Below are 16,229 nucleotides of genomic sequence, written 5' to 3'. Positions count from 1 at the left end.
AACAAATATCCTGATAAAATACACGGGCCAAAAATTATTTTACTGGCTTTACAAAGGAAGACAGGTTGAATGATGAGCGACTTACCTTTTCCTACGAATAAAAGAAGACAGTCTGAAGAGAGCAGAAAACAGACTTGGTTTAATCCAGATCTACAAAATATAATCAAAATAGATGGTAGTGAGGACGACTGCTCCAAAAGATAGGCAGACCTACAATTGGTTTTAACTGACATACAGTAGTTCACAGTAACTTACACTGGAATTGTCACGTTTCTTGTCTTTTTAGTTTGTGTTGATTTGCAGACTGTCTCCTTCCTCCGCATTGGGCAGGGCCATCGGACACTCACACCTGTTGCGCATCTCGTCAGAGGGCTTTATAAGCTGGCTGGCACTTACAAACAAGCCTTTGCCGGGTTATCCCCTCGTCAAGCTCGCTTGCCGTCCCGTGAATCCCAGCGCTCTTGACCTCACGTCCCACCTTCTCGAGTCTTCTTGGTTTGTACTTTGTGCGTGTTATGTTTTACGGCTTGTGAACGATTTCTGTTGCTACTTTGTTTGCAGTCATCCCCCGTGGACTCACGTCCTCCTTGCTGCCCTTCTTCCCCGTGGACTTTAGATCCAGACGTTCTCGTCTCGCTTTGTGTTGGTACTTTGTGACTTTGGTTTGCTACTTTGCCTTCGGACTGTTTTTGTGTTTTTCTCACGCCTTGCGTGCTCCTTTTGTTAATAAACTCAGTAACTTCACCTCTCGTGCCTAGTTGGGGTCCATTCCCATTTGGGATCCGCGGGTTATTCGTGACAGGAATGAAGAGAAGTCCTGCTTGGCTGCCACCTTGGTTTACAAGTCAGTGCTCCTTGATGTATGTATTTGGGCACCCATTCTTCTACCCTGTGAGAAAAAGGGGAATACAATAGTGTCGAGTAGAAATTCGCATGCTGCAAAGGCGAGATGGGCTTGGCTCTTTCCAACATTTAAGTATAACCATTTCATTTTCTACAATGGTAGCACATTAAGATTATGTACACACATATCTATGCTCTCTATTATGAGATGAATCTACCATCTCTTCAGAACAACTAACCTGTTTAAAGTAGAGGAGAGTAAAATGACAACACTTACAGTTGACAAAAAAATATTTTATAGAGACTTACTTGGTCTGTTTTCTGCTGTCATTTCACGCTGACGATTATTACATTGTCAAAATTGTGAACAAAAATAATTCCACTAGACCCTCCCTCCCCAAAGATTTTTATACTTTCTCTGTACATTGTCTCTCCTCCTCACCTTCCACTCACCTTACACACACGTTAAACCGTCTTCGCAGCAGATTTCATCCTATCAAATGTCAACATATAATCCCACCACTCCCTCCCATCGACTTGACCCCTCCATTCCTCCATTTTTTTTTTTTTACTTTTTCCTGAATTTTGACTCTCACCTCCTCACCTCCCACTCACCTTATCGCACACACACTACATCATCTTCACCCCTGATTTAATCCCATCACATCTCAACATTTGGGCTCCTTCACACAACAGGGACAACTCGTAATTTGCGACTTGGATAGGACTCACCTTTCAGTGTGTAAAACACAGAAGACAGGGTTGTGATAGCTATATTATGTTCGCAGTACACCTGAATGAACAGCACACTGAGGTCGGGAGACAAAAATGAGGTCAAGCAGTGTGTTCTTGTCAGTGGTACCTGTATTTATGAGCTGTGTGTAACCCTTAGAGACTAACAGTTCCATAATGGGCTTGTATGAGTCTGAGAGTGCATCTTCATTGAAATCTCCACATACCAAGATCTGATGATGATCCATCACTTCCAGAGCGTACAACAACCTTTCCAACTTTGGCAAAAAAGAGCGCAGACTCTGTCCCGGAGGCCGGTACACAGCTGCAATGAACATATTGATGGGAGCTTCAAGTTTGACCACAACAAATTCAATATCAGTGACACCCTGGATGTAGATTGTTTTGTGTGCCGGAATGTGTTCTTTCACCCAAATACCTACACCGCTGCCACGTTTCGTTGCCAACTTGTTCTTTGCCCCTTGGACAGGGGCGGCTTGTCTCGCCATTGTGCCAGTCCTTTGGTCTTTCTTGTAGTTGTCGGCATCGATGGTCACAATTTCCTCATGAAGCAGATTCAGCATATGAGAGTTATGCTCATTTACCTGTTTGTTTGTGGCAAAAACATGAAGAACTTCCTTCGGGCAGCGGTGTAAGTCATAGCCAGCAAAGCTCTGTCCACTTCCGACAGCTCATGGGACTTCTTTTTGACGCGAAGTCGGTTCAGTAGTTTGGCGAACGGAACGTCATCCTTCTGCCTCATGATTTCGGTCAGCGTGATCATTTCAAAGTTGTCGCGCCAGTGGTCCAGTCTGGTGGGATCGTAAACACCTAAAGGTTTGGACTGTCTCACAGGAGGTAGCTGATAGAAATCCCCGACAGCGATAACGGACATGCCACCAAATGGTAAATTGATTCCTTTGATTTGCTTCAACCGGGCGTCGACATATGCAAAGAGGTCTTTCGACACCATGGAAGTCTCGTCGATGATGAGAATTTCAGCGAGCGATAGCTCCGCTCTCACTTCGTCCAGTTTGTTGCCCAGGCCATGATACGGGGGTTTGAGGCTTCTTGGCAGTTTCAGTAGGCAGTGTAAAAAGTCATACCTGAAATGTTGAAGGCCGCGGTGCCAGTGAAGGCTGCAAGAATGACCGTTTGTTTGGAAATGTCCGCTTCCTCAGCCAGTCTGCGCAGTATTTTTGTAGCCTCTGCGTGAATACATTTGATTAAATGTGACTTCCCCATTCCGGCGCCACCATTGATGTAATAGAAGAACTGCCGTGGTTTTAAGCCACACACACGTCGTATGCACCAATCTCTGACCAGGTAGAAGGCACACGCTTGCGTTCGGTTAAGGGTCCGATATATGTCGCGCAAAACAGCCGGATCGATGCGGCGGCTTCCGTCGCGATGGGCATTTCCGTTACCTAGGACCTGACATTGTAGTCTGGTACGTTTTCCTCCGCGACACCAGGATCATCCCTCGCATTAATTTCCTCGATGCACTCGAGTCTTTGCAGTTCGCTTTCAGGCGCTAGCTGACACCACTCGTTGAAGACTATTCTGCTTTCATCCACCTCTCGGATGGCGTTGTCAACATCTCTGCGTCACCGGGATCATCCCTCGCATTGATTTCCTCGATGCACTCGAGTCTTTGCAGTTCTCTTTCGGGCGCTAGCTGACACCACTCGTTGAAGACTATTCCGCTTTCCTCCACCTCTCGGATGGCGTTGTCAACATCTTTGCTGTGCTTCTCATCGTTCTTTCTCTTCCGGTCGACAATTTGCACAACGGCCTCTGGATGCTCAGCAGCCGGCAACTGTACAAAGGCATGGTCTTGAAACAACTTGTATGTAGGACTGCATGAACCTTTCAACACCTCTGCAGCGCTCATGTGCAAAACTCAAAAACCTCTTACCTCTTTGGTTCTGGACTTCAACTGGCAGTCGGCACGATGAGGCAGATAGAGCTTGAGAATGGATTTTTTTCCTGTGAAAATTTACAGTATTTGATGACGGCGTGTTTACCTGTTCTTTTTTGGACATACCCCATGTCGTTCAGCAGGGGGAAAACATTTCCGCCTTTAGCTTGCTTGCCGTACACGATTCCGCAGGTTGAGGCAAAATCAGCCAAGCACTTCGCTTCAAATTCCTCTGTTTGAGGTCTGCCCTTATACTTTTCCGGCAAGCCGGTCATCCACACTTCAACGGACTTCTGCGTTTGGCCCTCAAGGTAAGAGAGGGGATAACTCATTTTCAGCGCATTGTCACTGGTTTGTACAAAAACCACACTGCAGGACGCTTGCTTCATATGGAGGCCACATTCGCGTGCGACGCACTCTTGTGCACTCACCTCTTTTTTCTTTGAGTACACTTGCATGATTTGTTTCATTTCATCGCTCTCGTTGACATTTTCGCTGCGGGAGTTCACAATCACCGATTTCAGGTACTGGCTCAGGCCGTGTTCAGCTTTGCTGATGTAGCTGCAGATGTAGGTAATGCAGGAATAAGCGTTCAGAATGTACCGAATGTCCATATTTGCATCCCAAGCAAGAAGCAGGTGTCGATTGTAGTTGTTCAACCAGCAGTCTTTGGGCTCTCGCTTGAGCACGACAGAGGTCTTTGCGGCAATTGAGTACAAACCTTCCATGTACTCATCACTGGTGAGCTCGCACTTAGCCAGTAGCTGCGGCAAAGTCAGAGAGGCCGTTTCCGGTTCGTTCAGCAAATTTTGCAAATCAACAAGCTTGGGGTTTGGCGCCGACCACTTCTACTTCTCTGGATTTTCTCCATCACACTCTTCACGTCTCATGATCATGGTTCTCTCGCACGGCTGCTTGAGGAAACCAAAACGGCACTGCGCGCCGGGTGCTTTGATGCACGTCTTTGAATGAGACTTATTTTGCATCTGAACCTCTGTGACTTTTTGATGCAGTTTGGGTTCCTTTTCCAGGTTGGGCAGCTCAGCGGAAATGTAGCGCGACACAAAATCGCAGATTTCTTGATCTGAGGCCTCCTCAAAGATGGGGGCGCCTTCAACCCAAATGATGCAATGGATGTGCAGACTTCCTCTGTGCTGAGACTCCAATCTGTAAAAGTAGTCGACCACTTTTCCAATGGGTTGCGCCGGAGAACAGAGCTTCCACACGTTTGTCAAACATGCGCATCGTTGTCATCGTATTGCTGCGGAGAATTTCACACTTTGTGGCCCAGTCGTGGTGAGCGAAAATCACCCGTTCACCTTTTTGCGCTTTGATGGCGGTGATGACTTCTTCCCAACGCATTTCAACAGTGGAGAATGTGCAGAAGAACGTGGGTGTGCCTAGCTGCCGAATCATGGCAAAAAGGTCCTTGAGACATTTCTCCCAAAAGGCCGGGGTGCCCCTTAACGGGACCATGAAGCGGACGGCGTCTTTGCTGTGTATCAGTTTTTCAACTTCCCGTTTGTCCTGCAACATAGCATTGTTTATTTGCCGACTGTCTCTGGTAAAAGGTTTACCTTTACGTAGCTGTATTCTTATGCTTGATGTGGCCTGGTGGATTTCAGTCACAAACTGAGCAAAGAACAAGTAGTTAGTGTCTCTGGCAAAACGTTCATCCACACAAGACAGTCGCACTAAATCATCTGTTGGTGTTAGTTATATACAGTTTCATATGTACTGTAATTGTATGCTTTTATTTGATGTTAACCAAGTGATGCATCCTCAAAACACATATGAAGATTTTTTGCACAAAATCATCTGTTGGTGTTAGCTATATACAGTTTCATATGTACTGTAACTGTATGGTTTTATTTGATGTTAAGCAAGTGATGCATTCTAGAACGGACATCACCATCTAATGCAAAGGTGAGCTGTACCTATCAGTTCAAAAATGGTGTGCCATCAGGAACTACAGACATCCAGGTACTTTAGCGAGAGCATTTGCAATTGCACAAATCACATCGCCGTCAACATTAAAGACAAATTTTAGCTTCTAAGCAGACCTTAACGTTTATGCAATACACATCTTTTAACCTTTTTGGTATGAATAAAACATGTTCATTTTCACATTAGTTTATTTAAGGTTTTCTCCAATAGTTTCAAAAAATATATTTTACTAATTTATAAAATTAACAATAATGAAATTCAGGTTATCCATACCAATGCCAAAAAGTCCACTTACCAAAAATCTAACAATTAGCCAACAGAGAAATAATTAAATGTACTTTTTATTTACTGTCTTTTATTTAGCTGTTAATGTATACACTGTAACATGTTTCGCATACCCCTACTAATGCCAAAAACAGCATGCTGATGGATGTGTGAATATGTGTGTGTGCTTATGTGTGTGTGTGTGTGTGTGTGGGGGGATGATGTACAAGACTTCAAGAGCAAAAAACGAGACACTGACTGGAACCTACTTATATCTAATATATCTAATATTTGTCGCAAAGTCAAGCGTTCAACTGCTAAAAAGGAGATGCCTAACTGTTATATGTACTCCGGCATTACATGACGCATTTAAAAAAAATTTTTTTAAAAAAAACGATTTTGAAAGTGGCATGTATGCAAAAAAGTGCTATGAAGAGTATTTTTAAAATATGCATATATTTTTGAGAAACACACCGGAATTACATTTAAAAAAATTATAATCTAATAGCTACTCAACCCCATTATCCCAAAAAGCCTTATTAGAATGATTTGACCAACGTTCTTTTGTCTTCTTCATATATGGCTATTACATTTGAAGTCCGGTGACAAACAAGACAGTTAAGATGAGCCTGACAGATATGTGCTGTTCTCCGTTTCTACTCACAGTTGTCAGAAATACTTCAGACATTGAGTTCAAGGCAGCAAGACTTTTTAAAAAATATCTTTCACAAAATTAAACATGCATATCTAATATCACATGTGTTTAAGACGACAATTGAATTGGCACAATGACAACGATGACAAGTTAGGGTATTGACGATTTTTGTTCAACCGTCACTTCTTCTATAAAATTATGGTTGTGTCATTTAATTTTGCACTGTTTTTTCATTTAGTTATGTGCTGTACATTCCACCGAACGAAATATTTTATAATTAGGTTTAATCGTTTTTACAGCAAATTACTTAAGGATGTGTAAGTAATTAATAATGAATGAGAAAGAACGTCTACATTTTGTCTTGCTGATATTTATTAAAGCCATACAATTACATCTGTAAATAGAAGATTGTAGATAACGATAATGGCAGCAAAATTACGTTAGATAAGCAAGCATGTGAAAATAATAATAACGATAATAACAATAATAACAATAGTGGGGGAAATTCTAGGGGAATTTAGTGATAGCTGAATTTGAATATATTTCACAGCACACGTAGCATTAGTATACTAGCGAACAAACACGTAATGAACAAATTATAATGTAATTAATAATACTCAAAATAGTGAAAACAAAGTGATGGAAGAACATAGAGGCTACTTTTTTTAACACCAACTAAGTACACCACTAATTGGAGAAAGTAAAGTTAATTATAACATTTATTTTTACGACAACTAAGTACACCACTAACTTAGTGTTGTTGTTCATTATTGCGTAACGAAAAATAATGAAATAATGATTAAAATAAATGATAATGAAAACAACGTTTTATTCATAAAAGTAGAAGATGGTTGCGGTCGATGTATTGCATTAAGTAAGCAATCAGGTTACTACATTATATTACCGCAACATAACTAGTCAAATGCGTCATCAAATTAGCACACGTAGCACACGTGTCGGCATACTATAGGACGAAAAAACTTAGCGAACAAAGTTGAAGTAATAATGACTAAATATGACAACAATTACAAATATTAATATCGCAACAGTTTAGACGACTTACTTGCTTCACGGTACCCACGGGAAGAGCTAAACCGGAAGAGCAAGTGCACGGAGGTCAGCCCTTGGGTTACTTTCGCTGACACTTGGAAACGAAGTTTATTTTGGAAACGTCTTTGGAGTGTTGCTATGCAAAAAATTTTTTTAACAATATATTATTTAGATTTGTTGCCGGTAGTGAGGGGCAAATTGAACTGAGACTTGAACTTGTGAATCAATAGGGCCGTAAATGTTATGAGCGCGGGTCCGAAATTAGAGCTGTGATGTCCCACTCTTCCTAAACAGTCCTCTACCACAAACTGACACAGGGAGTTCGCTTTTTTAATCTACAGTATTTGTTTAATGTTGTGTTGTACTGAATCTGATGGTTTGTAGCCCACAGGATCGTGAAATATTTATTGCCATGTACTGCATTGTATCAGTAATAAAGAATTTAGAAAAAAAAGAAAGAAAAAATAAGCTGTCATTTCAACTATCGCGTGAGCAGCGTCGACATCCATGACTGGGCCGAGTACGGCAACTACAATTCTCTTGTCAAAAAAAATCACCAAGTGGGACGATGTATCGTATGGAGGACCAAAAGTGCCAAAATTCAATAAATAAATGTACCATTCAATCATTAAATATAAGTGTCATTAAATAATTAAAAATGTCATTAATTAATTAAAAGTGTCATTAATTAAATAAATGTTTAAATAATTTAAACGTTTCATTGAAATAATTAAACATTTGTTTCATTAATGACATTTAATTATTTTATGACACATTTATTTAATTAATGACACATTTAATTATGTAATGACACATTTATTTAATTAATGACACATTTAATTATTTATTGACACTTATATTTAATGACACGCTGTTGCTACGTTTCATCCTTTACTTATCTGTCAAGCTCTCGCGTCATAGTTTAATGGGCGGGTCCTACACCTGATTGGTTACCCTGCTTTGTCTTGCAAGGGTAACCAATCAGATGTTAGGACCCGCCCACCCATCAAATTTGACGGGAGAGGTTGACAGTTTAGCAAAGTATGAAACACGGCCAGTTTTCAGCTATTTCTCTATCTGTCATTCGGCAATCTGTCAACCTCCCTCGTCAATTTAGTGGGCGGGCCCAAAGCCCGTTAACTCAAATCATGTCCAATCCATTACTTCGGCCTGAAGAGGTTGGAAACATGGCGGATGCGATGACAGACGACCTTCGTGATCTTTCACGACAGTTAGGTCGAGATATTTCAGACCTTGCTGAAAATGTGGAGGCAGGGCCTGTAGAAAACGATTTTATTCAACGAAAAGTGAAGGAATTTATTGAAGTTGCTGGACTTATTTCTGCACTTTCCGTTTCCGACATTGACCCAAGAGTGACTGCAATTTTAGAGGAAGTACAGTAGAGGTTCACAGGTCCCCGAGCACGACACACAAATGGATCGGGACGTTTGGCGTTTGATATACCAATTGCAGTTCTGGAAAATTACGTACTTTGTGGATTATCAACAAGTCAAATTGCAGCGACGTTCGGAGTCTCAAAGAGGACAGTCAGGAGACTCATGAAGCAAGCCAGTTTGAGGTAAGTGTACTACATTCACAAGTTGTCAACTTATTCAGCGATCTCATCCACGTTTAGTGCCACATTTCTTTATTATCGGTAATGTATTTTGTGTAGATAGAGAGATCTCTCTTCAACGATGAACGACAAGGAACTGGACCGCATTGTAAGTGAAGTCCACATCCAAATTCCGGCTACAAGTTCATGCGTGGCCATCTGAATGCAAGAGGTGTGCGTGTTCCAAGTGAGTAAAACGATATGAGCAATGTTTTAATTCGTTTTAAAGTATTGCTTCTTTGAAATCAATTAGGGAGCCTAGCTGATTTCATGCATCTGGGATTTTATCTGCAATCTGCTGAAATTTAAGTTAGCAACTTGATTTGTTTCTGTCGTGTGTTGAATAACTTTTATTTTGAAGGCTTTGGCTTTGCTGCACTGAAACTGTTTTACACACATGACTGTATATTTGTTACTTATAACCTGACCATTGCTTCAAAAAAGGATACCTTAAGAAATCCCAGAGGTCAATTTTATTTTCCTTCTGTCAATCTCAAGGCTGCAAGAGTCTTTACGCATGGTTACTCAGGTTGCATGTTTCAAGACGACGACAGTATTCTGTTCCAGGCCCAAATTCTTTATGGCATATAGATGGGAACCATATACTAATCAGGTCAGTGATCGTATTCAGTAATCTGGACATCTTTCTCTAGTTAATATTGAATACGATATGCTTTACCATAAACTTTTTTTTTGTCTGTTCACAACTGCCTGACAGGTGGAGATTTGTTGTCCTTGGCGGGGTGGATGGATTCAGTCGTTTAGTGGTCTATTTGACTGTGGCTGGCAATAACAGAGCTTGTACAGTCTTACAAAGAAAGTTTCATAGCTGCTGTTAATCAGTATGGGCTGCCTTCAAGAGTCAGATCTGATAAAGGGGGAGAGAATGCAGATGTGGCAGAGTTCATGATCAGGAGCAGGGATACTGACAGGAATTCACACATCACAGGCAGAAGTGTCCATAACCAGCGGTAAATACACATTTGGATCACAATATCACCAGATGAGTGTATTTCTTTATAATGTCACTAAGAAATAATTTGATACATTGCCAATTTTATCCTAAGCACAGAATTGAAAGGATATGGAGAGACGTTTATCAGCATTCCCTGGACCTCTTCTATCAGATCTTCACTTCACTTGAAGCAAAGGGAACACTGAATCCAGACAACGAAGTTCATCTTTTTGGACTGCACCGGATCTTCCTTCCACAAATTCAGCAAAGCCTGAACTCTTTCCAAGATGCTTGGAACTGTCATGGCCTTAGAACTGAAAGGAACCAATCACCACAACAACTCTGGAGACGTTACAGAGTGCAAGGCCCGATGGCAGACCCTACTGAGGTTAAAGAAAGAGTTGTACCTTTTTGATATGGAATTCATTATGAGAGGGGACAAAACCTTTGAGAATGGCCTATCACACACAGAAAGCAGCACCCCAGGTTATGTCATTTTAAGAAGTCTAAATGGCCACTGTTGGCTTAAAGAAAGAGGTTTAAAAATGTCAGCATGATGTACCTAGTGGAAGTAAAATAAAATAAGTAGTTCAAAAACTAAGGCTGGAGCTTCCATTGTCTGTTCAAAACAGGAAGTTTCAAAGCCTATGTTGAACAGAGTACCATTAGAAGGAGTAAAAAAAAAATACAACTGGGTCATGAAGCATCTTAAAGCCTTCTTTTCCCATCACTGCTAAATACCTCATGTCACCGGTTATAAATTCAAAATTGATCATATTCCTCGTCCTTTCAGGTTGAAGCTACCTTTTGACAGCTGCAGTACTTCCAGAAATTGAACTTTAAGTATCTTTAATGAAGATACATGAACTCTCGTCACTGGTACACAGAATGGATAACATCAATGCTGTGTTCTTCACACTCAGATGAGTGATACAAAAATGTTTAAAAGATGGATAATAAAACAGATGCCAAAAACTGCATGGTATTTGTGTAGTTTCAATGATACAGAATTTGTGTCACTTAAACCTCCTGATCAGTGCATTCAATAACTTTTATCATTTAAACATTTCTCGTTCCCTGTCCTCATCAGAGTCCCTTGCATCTATCTTCATTCTCTGTGGTTTCCCAAATGCATGTTTCCTTCACAAACTCTCTATGTAAACCTTGGTAGCTTGAGCTGGTTCCTTAATAAGCTCCCATTCTAGAAATAAATAAAAATGAAAATAAAGTAATAGATGTCAGAGAGACGTGTTGTGAGTTTGCAAGTTACATGAAACGGATATCTACTCGTTATCCATAAATATATGATTCATATTAATTAATGAAATGCCAAGTTAAAAAAGGAAGGAATTAGCTTTCAAACCAATAGGTTCAAAATAACTTATGAGCAAGGGAAAAAAAAAGACTAATTCCAATATTTATTTGATCACATTTTCAGGTTTGGTTAAAACAACCCAGATTAGGGGCGGCATGGCTTAGTGGTAGAGTGGTCGTCTCCCAGCCGAAAGGCCGTGGGTTCGATCCCCCGACCATCAAGACCATGTCTAAGTGTCCTTGAGCAAGACACTGAACCCCCGGTTGTTCCTGATGCTGCGTCATCAGTAGGTAAATGACTAGTTAGTGTAAAGCGCTTTGAGTACCTAAGGTAGAAAAGCGCTATATAAGTGAAAGTCCATTTACCAAAGTCCATTTGAGGCTGTCTTGTGTATCATTGAATGACTAAGTTCTCGAAATTACTTTTGTGCAAAACAACTCAGAAAATTATATCAAATTGGCCTAAATACTGGGTCAGTCCTTTTTTGACTTATAGTTGGCTTTTTTATTTAACCCAACCATTTGTTGAATGTAACATTCTGAAAAACAATATTTTTAACATACACTATAGTTGTGTTATAGTGCTAGTATAGATTTGTCTACATATGTTATTTTTCAATGAGACTCTTTTACACACAACTGGAGAGGAATTCTATTGTGATGATATAAACCTTCTTCTGTGTCCGTATGGTTCAGTGCCTCAGTGTTAGTCACTCCTGGTATGACTGCACTCTCCGCTGATGTTTCAGGCCTCTCTGGAACAGTCATTGACTGAGGCTGTCTCTCTGTCATTTTCACTTTGGCCTGCCTCTTGATGTGTTTTTGATTCCTCTGTTGATGTCCTTGAAATGTACAAAATATCTTCCTATTATCTTGATTGTGTGCTCGACACTCTTGAGACATTTGTTTCGGAACAAAAATAATATATACTAATCTTGCAGAATGGTAAAAAGCACCCACCCATTGCAGCTCAGTCTGTATACCTTCATTCCTGAAAAGGGAACTGCCTTTTCACAACTGAGGCAGGGGACTTCTGGTCCAGAGGCCTGTTGTGAGTGCTCCTAACGACAACAAAATAGTCTTAAATAATGATTATAAATGAACAGTAAACATTGCTTTGACTATTGAACATGAGTCTCTGTAAATATACGTAAGGCTGGAATGGTAGATCCTGCTGAAGTGGACATATGTAAATTGTAGCCTGTCCGATCATCGTTGATGGCTCTTTCAGGTAGGCAAGTGTGTATCCAGAGCTTGGACACGGAATCAATCCAAGGTTTCTGCTGCGAGTAAATCCCGCTATCTTTAAAAGTTCAAAACCTCCTCAGTTTTGGAGCTTTGGAAATACTTCAAACAGTTCAGATGTGACAACCATACTTTACTCATGCCCACTCACAACTGAGCACATAAAAAACATTATTCATGTTATGGACATTAAGCTGGAGTCAGATATTAATTTATCATGTGATTGACTTTGAATGAAATTTTGAATACATTTGCAATATTGTTGTTTGTTGTTTATTTTTTTTTCTTGGGTGGGGGGGATTTGGTATCGCTATGGTAACTACTGACCTGAAAATGTTAATTTTTGCTCCCCAAGTCCGGCAGCAAGAAGGTGAGCTTTCAAGGTCATATCTGGAACTTTATCTGCCTGGTGGTCAGACTTGTTTAGCCGATTTGAAATGCTGGTCTTCTCGGCCTTTTAACTCTATTCGCTCCAGCGGAATTACAGTATATGGCGCAAAAAGTCTTGCTACCTCGGCTGCAACAGAGAAATATGTCGCACCTTTATTTTCAAACTGGTGTGGTTCTGCCAGCAAACGAACAGCATTCGGCAAAATTACCGAGCGTTATGCTCGCCTAATTGATAGTCGTAATGAAACAACCAAATACATATATATTTTTAAAACGAATTCAAACGTGAAATAATAATGGATATTTGGCTTACCTTGGACGGGTGTTCTTGAGGGAGTAGCAGGTCTCTGCTGCTGCAACTGAGCCGCCATGGGAGGCTGAGTTTTGTGAAGTGCTTCTTCGATTAAATTTGATGCCTCTCTATGTAACTCTGTGCAACGTTTTGCCATTTTTCACTTCTCAAAACAATGGGACAAGCACGTGCACATGATGTATTCGGTCTTGAACTTTTTCTTGTTCGCCGTCGACTAATTATAATTAGGGATGACTACCAATCTAGGAGCATTTTCCGCCTCCTACCGGGCGTAAGATGACGATGATATTGATGTAGAAAATAAACCCGGCAAAGAATCGGTATAACAAGCGCTCAGCTGAACAAATGTTGTTGTTATTATTATTATTATTATTATTATTATTATTATTATTATTATTATTATTATTATTATCAATAGGATTTTTCTTGATATTCCTTGAGACAGACAACCATGGGTTTAGTCGTTTGGTCTGACCATTCAAATAAATGTAAATGTTATCGTGCCATCCAACGTATTGGAGTACATTCATCCTCTAAGTCAATCTTCTCTGAAATTAATTTGTTTTGGCTTGAAGAGCGGGTAACCAATCAGGTGTTAGGACCCGCCCATTAAACTTTGACGAGCGAGCTTGACAGATAAGCAAAGGATGAAACCTAGCAACAGCGTATCATTAAATATAAGTGTCATTAAATAATTAAATGTGTCATTAATTAAATAAATGTGTCATTAAATAATTAAATGTGTCATTGATTAAATAAATGTCATTAATTAAATAATTGTGTCAATAATTAAATAAATGTGTCATTAAAGAATGAAATGTGTCATAATGAAATAAATGTTTTATTAATTCAATGAAACGTTTAAATTAATTATTTAAACATTTATTTAATTAATGTCACTTTTAATTAATTAATGACACATTAAATTATTTAATGACACTTATATTTAATGTTTGAATGGTACATTTATTTATTGAATTTTGGCACTTTTGGTCCTCCATAGTATCGTTTTATCGTTATTTCTTTTGTCACCACACCCGCCTGACATGCAACTGCATTATGCTCCTAACAGTTTCCATGTCGTCTTCATGCTCTCTTTTGGTCGTGCCATCATAAAAGCAACACAAAAATGCACGCAAATAAAAACGAGTCATATGAGGAAGCAGGATGATTCACTGCTTTGTTTCAGCAATAAATAATTGAAAAATAAAAATGGAGACGTCATGTCCAGTGTCGCTTGACAGTTTCGACATCCATGACATATGTGTGTGTGACATGTTAATGAGCTTGAGTGACAGCTGATAGTCATTACTTTATTGACAAGGCAAAAGAGGCAAAAGAACAAAAGCTCCAAACGGAGTAATTTTGGTCAGCAAATATTGATACAATATATGTGGTATGACACAAATAAATTGTGAATGTCTATTTAATTAATGTTGATTGAAAGCATACATTATGGCAACTGACGAAAGTTATTTCTGATAATGATGTAAAGACAATGTATTTGGGAAAAGAGATGATTTCTTACGTGATAATGAGAGGAAATAAGGGAATAACAACCACGCCCTGTCGTCTACATGTATCGTCGTCGTTTGTTTATTTAAAAAAAAAAAGTCTCACCTATATGAAACCACATAGTGCGGTTTCAAATACATGTACAAGCAATGCCAAGTCATTAGGCGGCAGAAATGTCACAAATTCTGTCCAGTTCGAAAGAACTTTCCCTCTGAGGTCACCAGTATCCGGTCTTCCGTGGGAAAAAGAATAGCGCGATGACGCAAATCCCCGTTGAAGCTGAGCACGCGTGTCCACGAAACCGGAAGCTAGGGCAAATCTCCATTTAGGCTGGAGGTTTTGAAACATTAGATTATGATTAAAAAAAACAACAACAAAAACCAAAAAACCCGGCCTCATATAGCAAATAGGACAAAACGGAAACATTTAATGCCCGTTTGCAAGAACACCTATGTGTAGGCAAGGCCCGAGTTGTGTCCTTATACCCCCATCACCTTTGTTTTCAGGGATGCTAATTGTTACCCAGGATCCCCTGGCAAGTCAAACCTGTCAATCCTTCCTTCCGTTTTTGACTGATTTTCTCTCTTTCCTTCCGTCCCGACCAGCTGTGCCATCAAGCTAGATGAAGGCGTTCGACTAATAGCATATCGGCATCTCCGTGACTGACACCGTGACTGAAACAGTGACTGTGACATTGTAAGAGCAATAGCATATCAGCGTTACCGTGTCATTCGTGAGCAGAAGACTTCATTGATGTAGCAAAGCGAGGTCAATTGTACGTACACATTGACTGGCAACGCGTGATGAAATTATAGTTAAAACCATCACAAATTTACACACATATTTAAAATTAGTACGATAATCTACTGTACAGTTAATTTAAATAACATTCATATACAACGGATAAATGACATTTTCCTCTGGGGCGACATGACTTGAGCCGAGTGGAGAGGGAGGTGAGCAGAAACCAACCCGCAGAATTTATTTATTTATTTTCTTAAACAAGAACTTTTCTCAAACTAAAACATATCACCGGCGATTTCCTTCTCTTTAATCCATAATAGAAGAAGCCTCTCCATTTTGTTGTCGAGCGAGGTCCGTCCCCCGGCAAGGAAAGTCTTGCCCTTAGAAGATTGCCGAGCGGTTCCGTCCATACTCACGAGCAAGGTTAACTATGCATGCGCCTCCTTCGTATTTTTAATATCTCCTGCTTGGTTTCTATTGTCATCATCCTCTTACTTCTTCTTTTACCGCCACTTGCAATTTTAGAAGCCATGTCTAACAGATAAAGTTTTCAAAGTCTTCACAACATTCCTTCCTTCCATTTTTCACTCATTTTCTCTCCTTCCTTCATTCCCGACCAGCTGTGCCATCAAGCTAGATAAAGGCGTTCGGCCAATAGCATATCGGCATTTCTGTGATTGACATGACGCCGGCCAATAGCATCTCCGTGACTGACTCCGTGACTGA

General features: G+C 40.1%; 1 protein-coding gene and 1 pseudogene across 43 annotated transcripts in view; one reads left to right on the top strand and one right to left on the bottom strand.

Moving 5' to 3' along the window:
* Positions 1-13,585, bottom strand: part of LOC148406730 (uncharacterized) — a 28,250-nt gene extending 14,665 nt beyond the window's left edge. For 5 of the 42 annotated variants that reach the window (XM_088405354.1, XM_088405368.1, XM_088405384.1 and 2 more), the window contains exons 1-8: positions 13,245-13,585; positions 11,968-12,357; positions 3,928-5,023; positions 3,623-3,801; positions 3,494-3,564; positions 1,459-3,394; positions 256-889; positions 86-150 (exon numbers count right to left, since the gene is read on the bottom strand). In XM_088405354.1, coding sequence (XP_088261480.1) covers positions 3,381-3,394; positions 3,494-3,564; positions 3,623-3,801; positions 3,928-4,224 — 561 coding nt within the window. In that variant the 5' untranslated portion in view covers positions 4,225-5,023; positions 11,968-12,357; positions 13,245-13,585 and the 3' untranslated portion in view covers positions 86-150; positions 256-889; positions 1,459-3,380. Of the gene's footprint in view, positions 1-85; positions 151-255; positions 890-1,458; positions 3,395-3,493; positions 3,565-3,602; positions 3,802-3,927; positions 5,024-7,425; positions 7,452-11,967; positions 12,358-12,868 lie in introns of those variants that run through there. The other 37 variants (XM_088405396.1, XM_088405398.1, XM_088405356.1 and 34 more) reach the window with 36 other exon arrangements.
* Positions 8,600-10,962, top strand: LOC148406731 (uncharacterized; annotated as a pseudogene). The gene is made up of 6 exons (XR_015864063.1): positions 8,600-8,811; positions 8,886-8,991; positions 9,092-9,214; positions 9,526-9,640; positions 9,746-9,998; positions 10,100-10,962. The product of XR_015864063.1 is annotated as an uncharacterized LOC148406731 (transcript).
* Positions 13,586-16,229: the final 2,644 nt, after the last annotated feature.

This window comes from Hippichthys cyanospilos, chromosome 21 (genome assembly GCF_059441005.1).
Source record: "Hippichthys cyanospilos isolate Australia breed blue-spotted pipefish chromosome 21, RoL_Hcya_1.0, whole genome shotgun sequence".
Lineage (NCBI taxonomy): Eukaryota > Metazoa > Chordata > Actinopteri > Syngnathiformes > Syngnathidae > Hippichthys > Hippichthys cyanospilos.
This window is presented reverse-complemented; position numbering and strand designations above follow the sequence as displayed.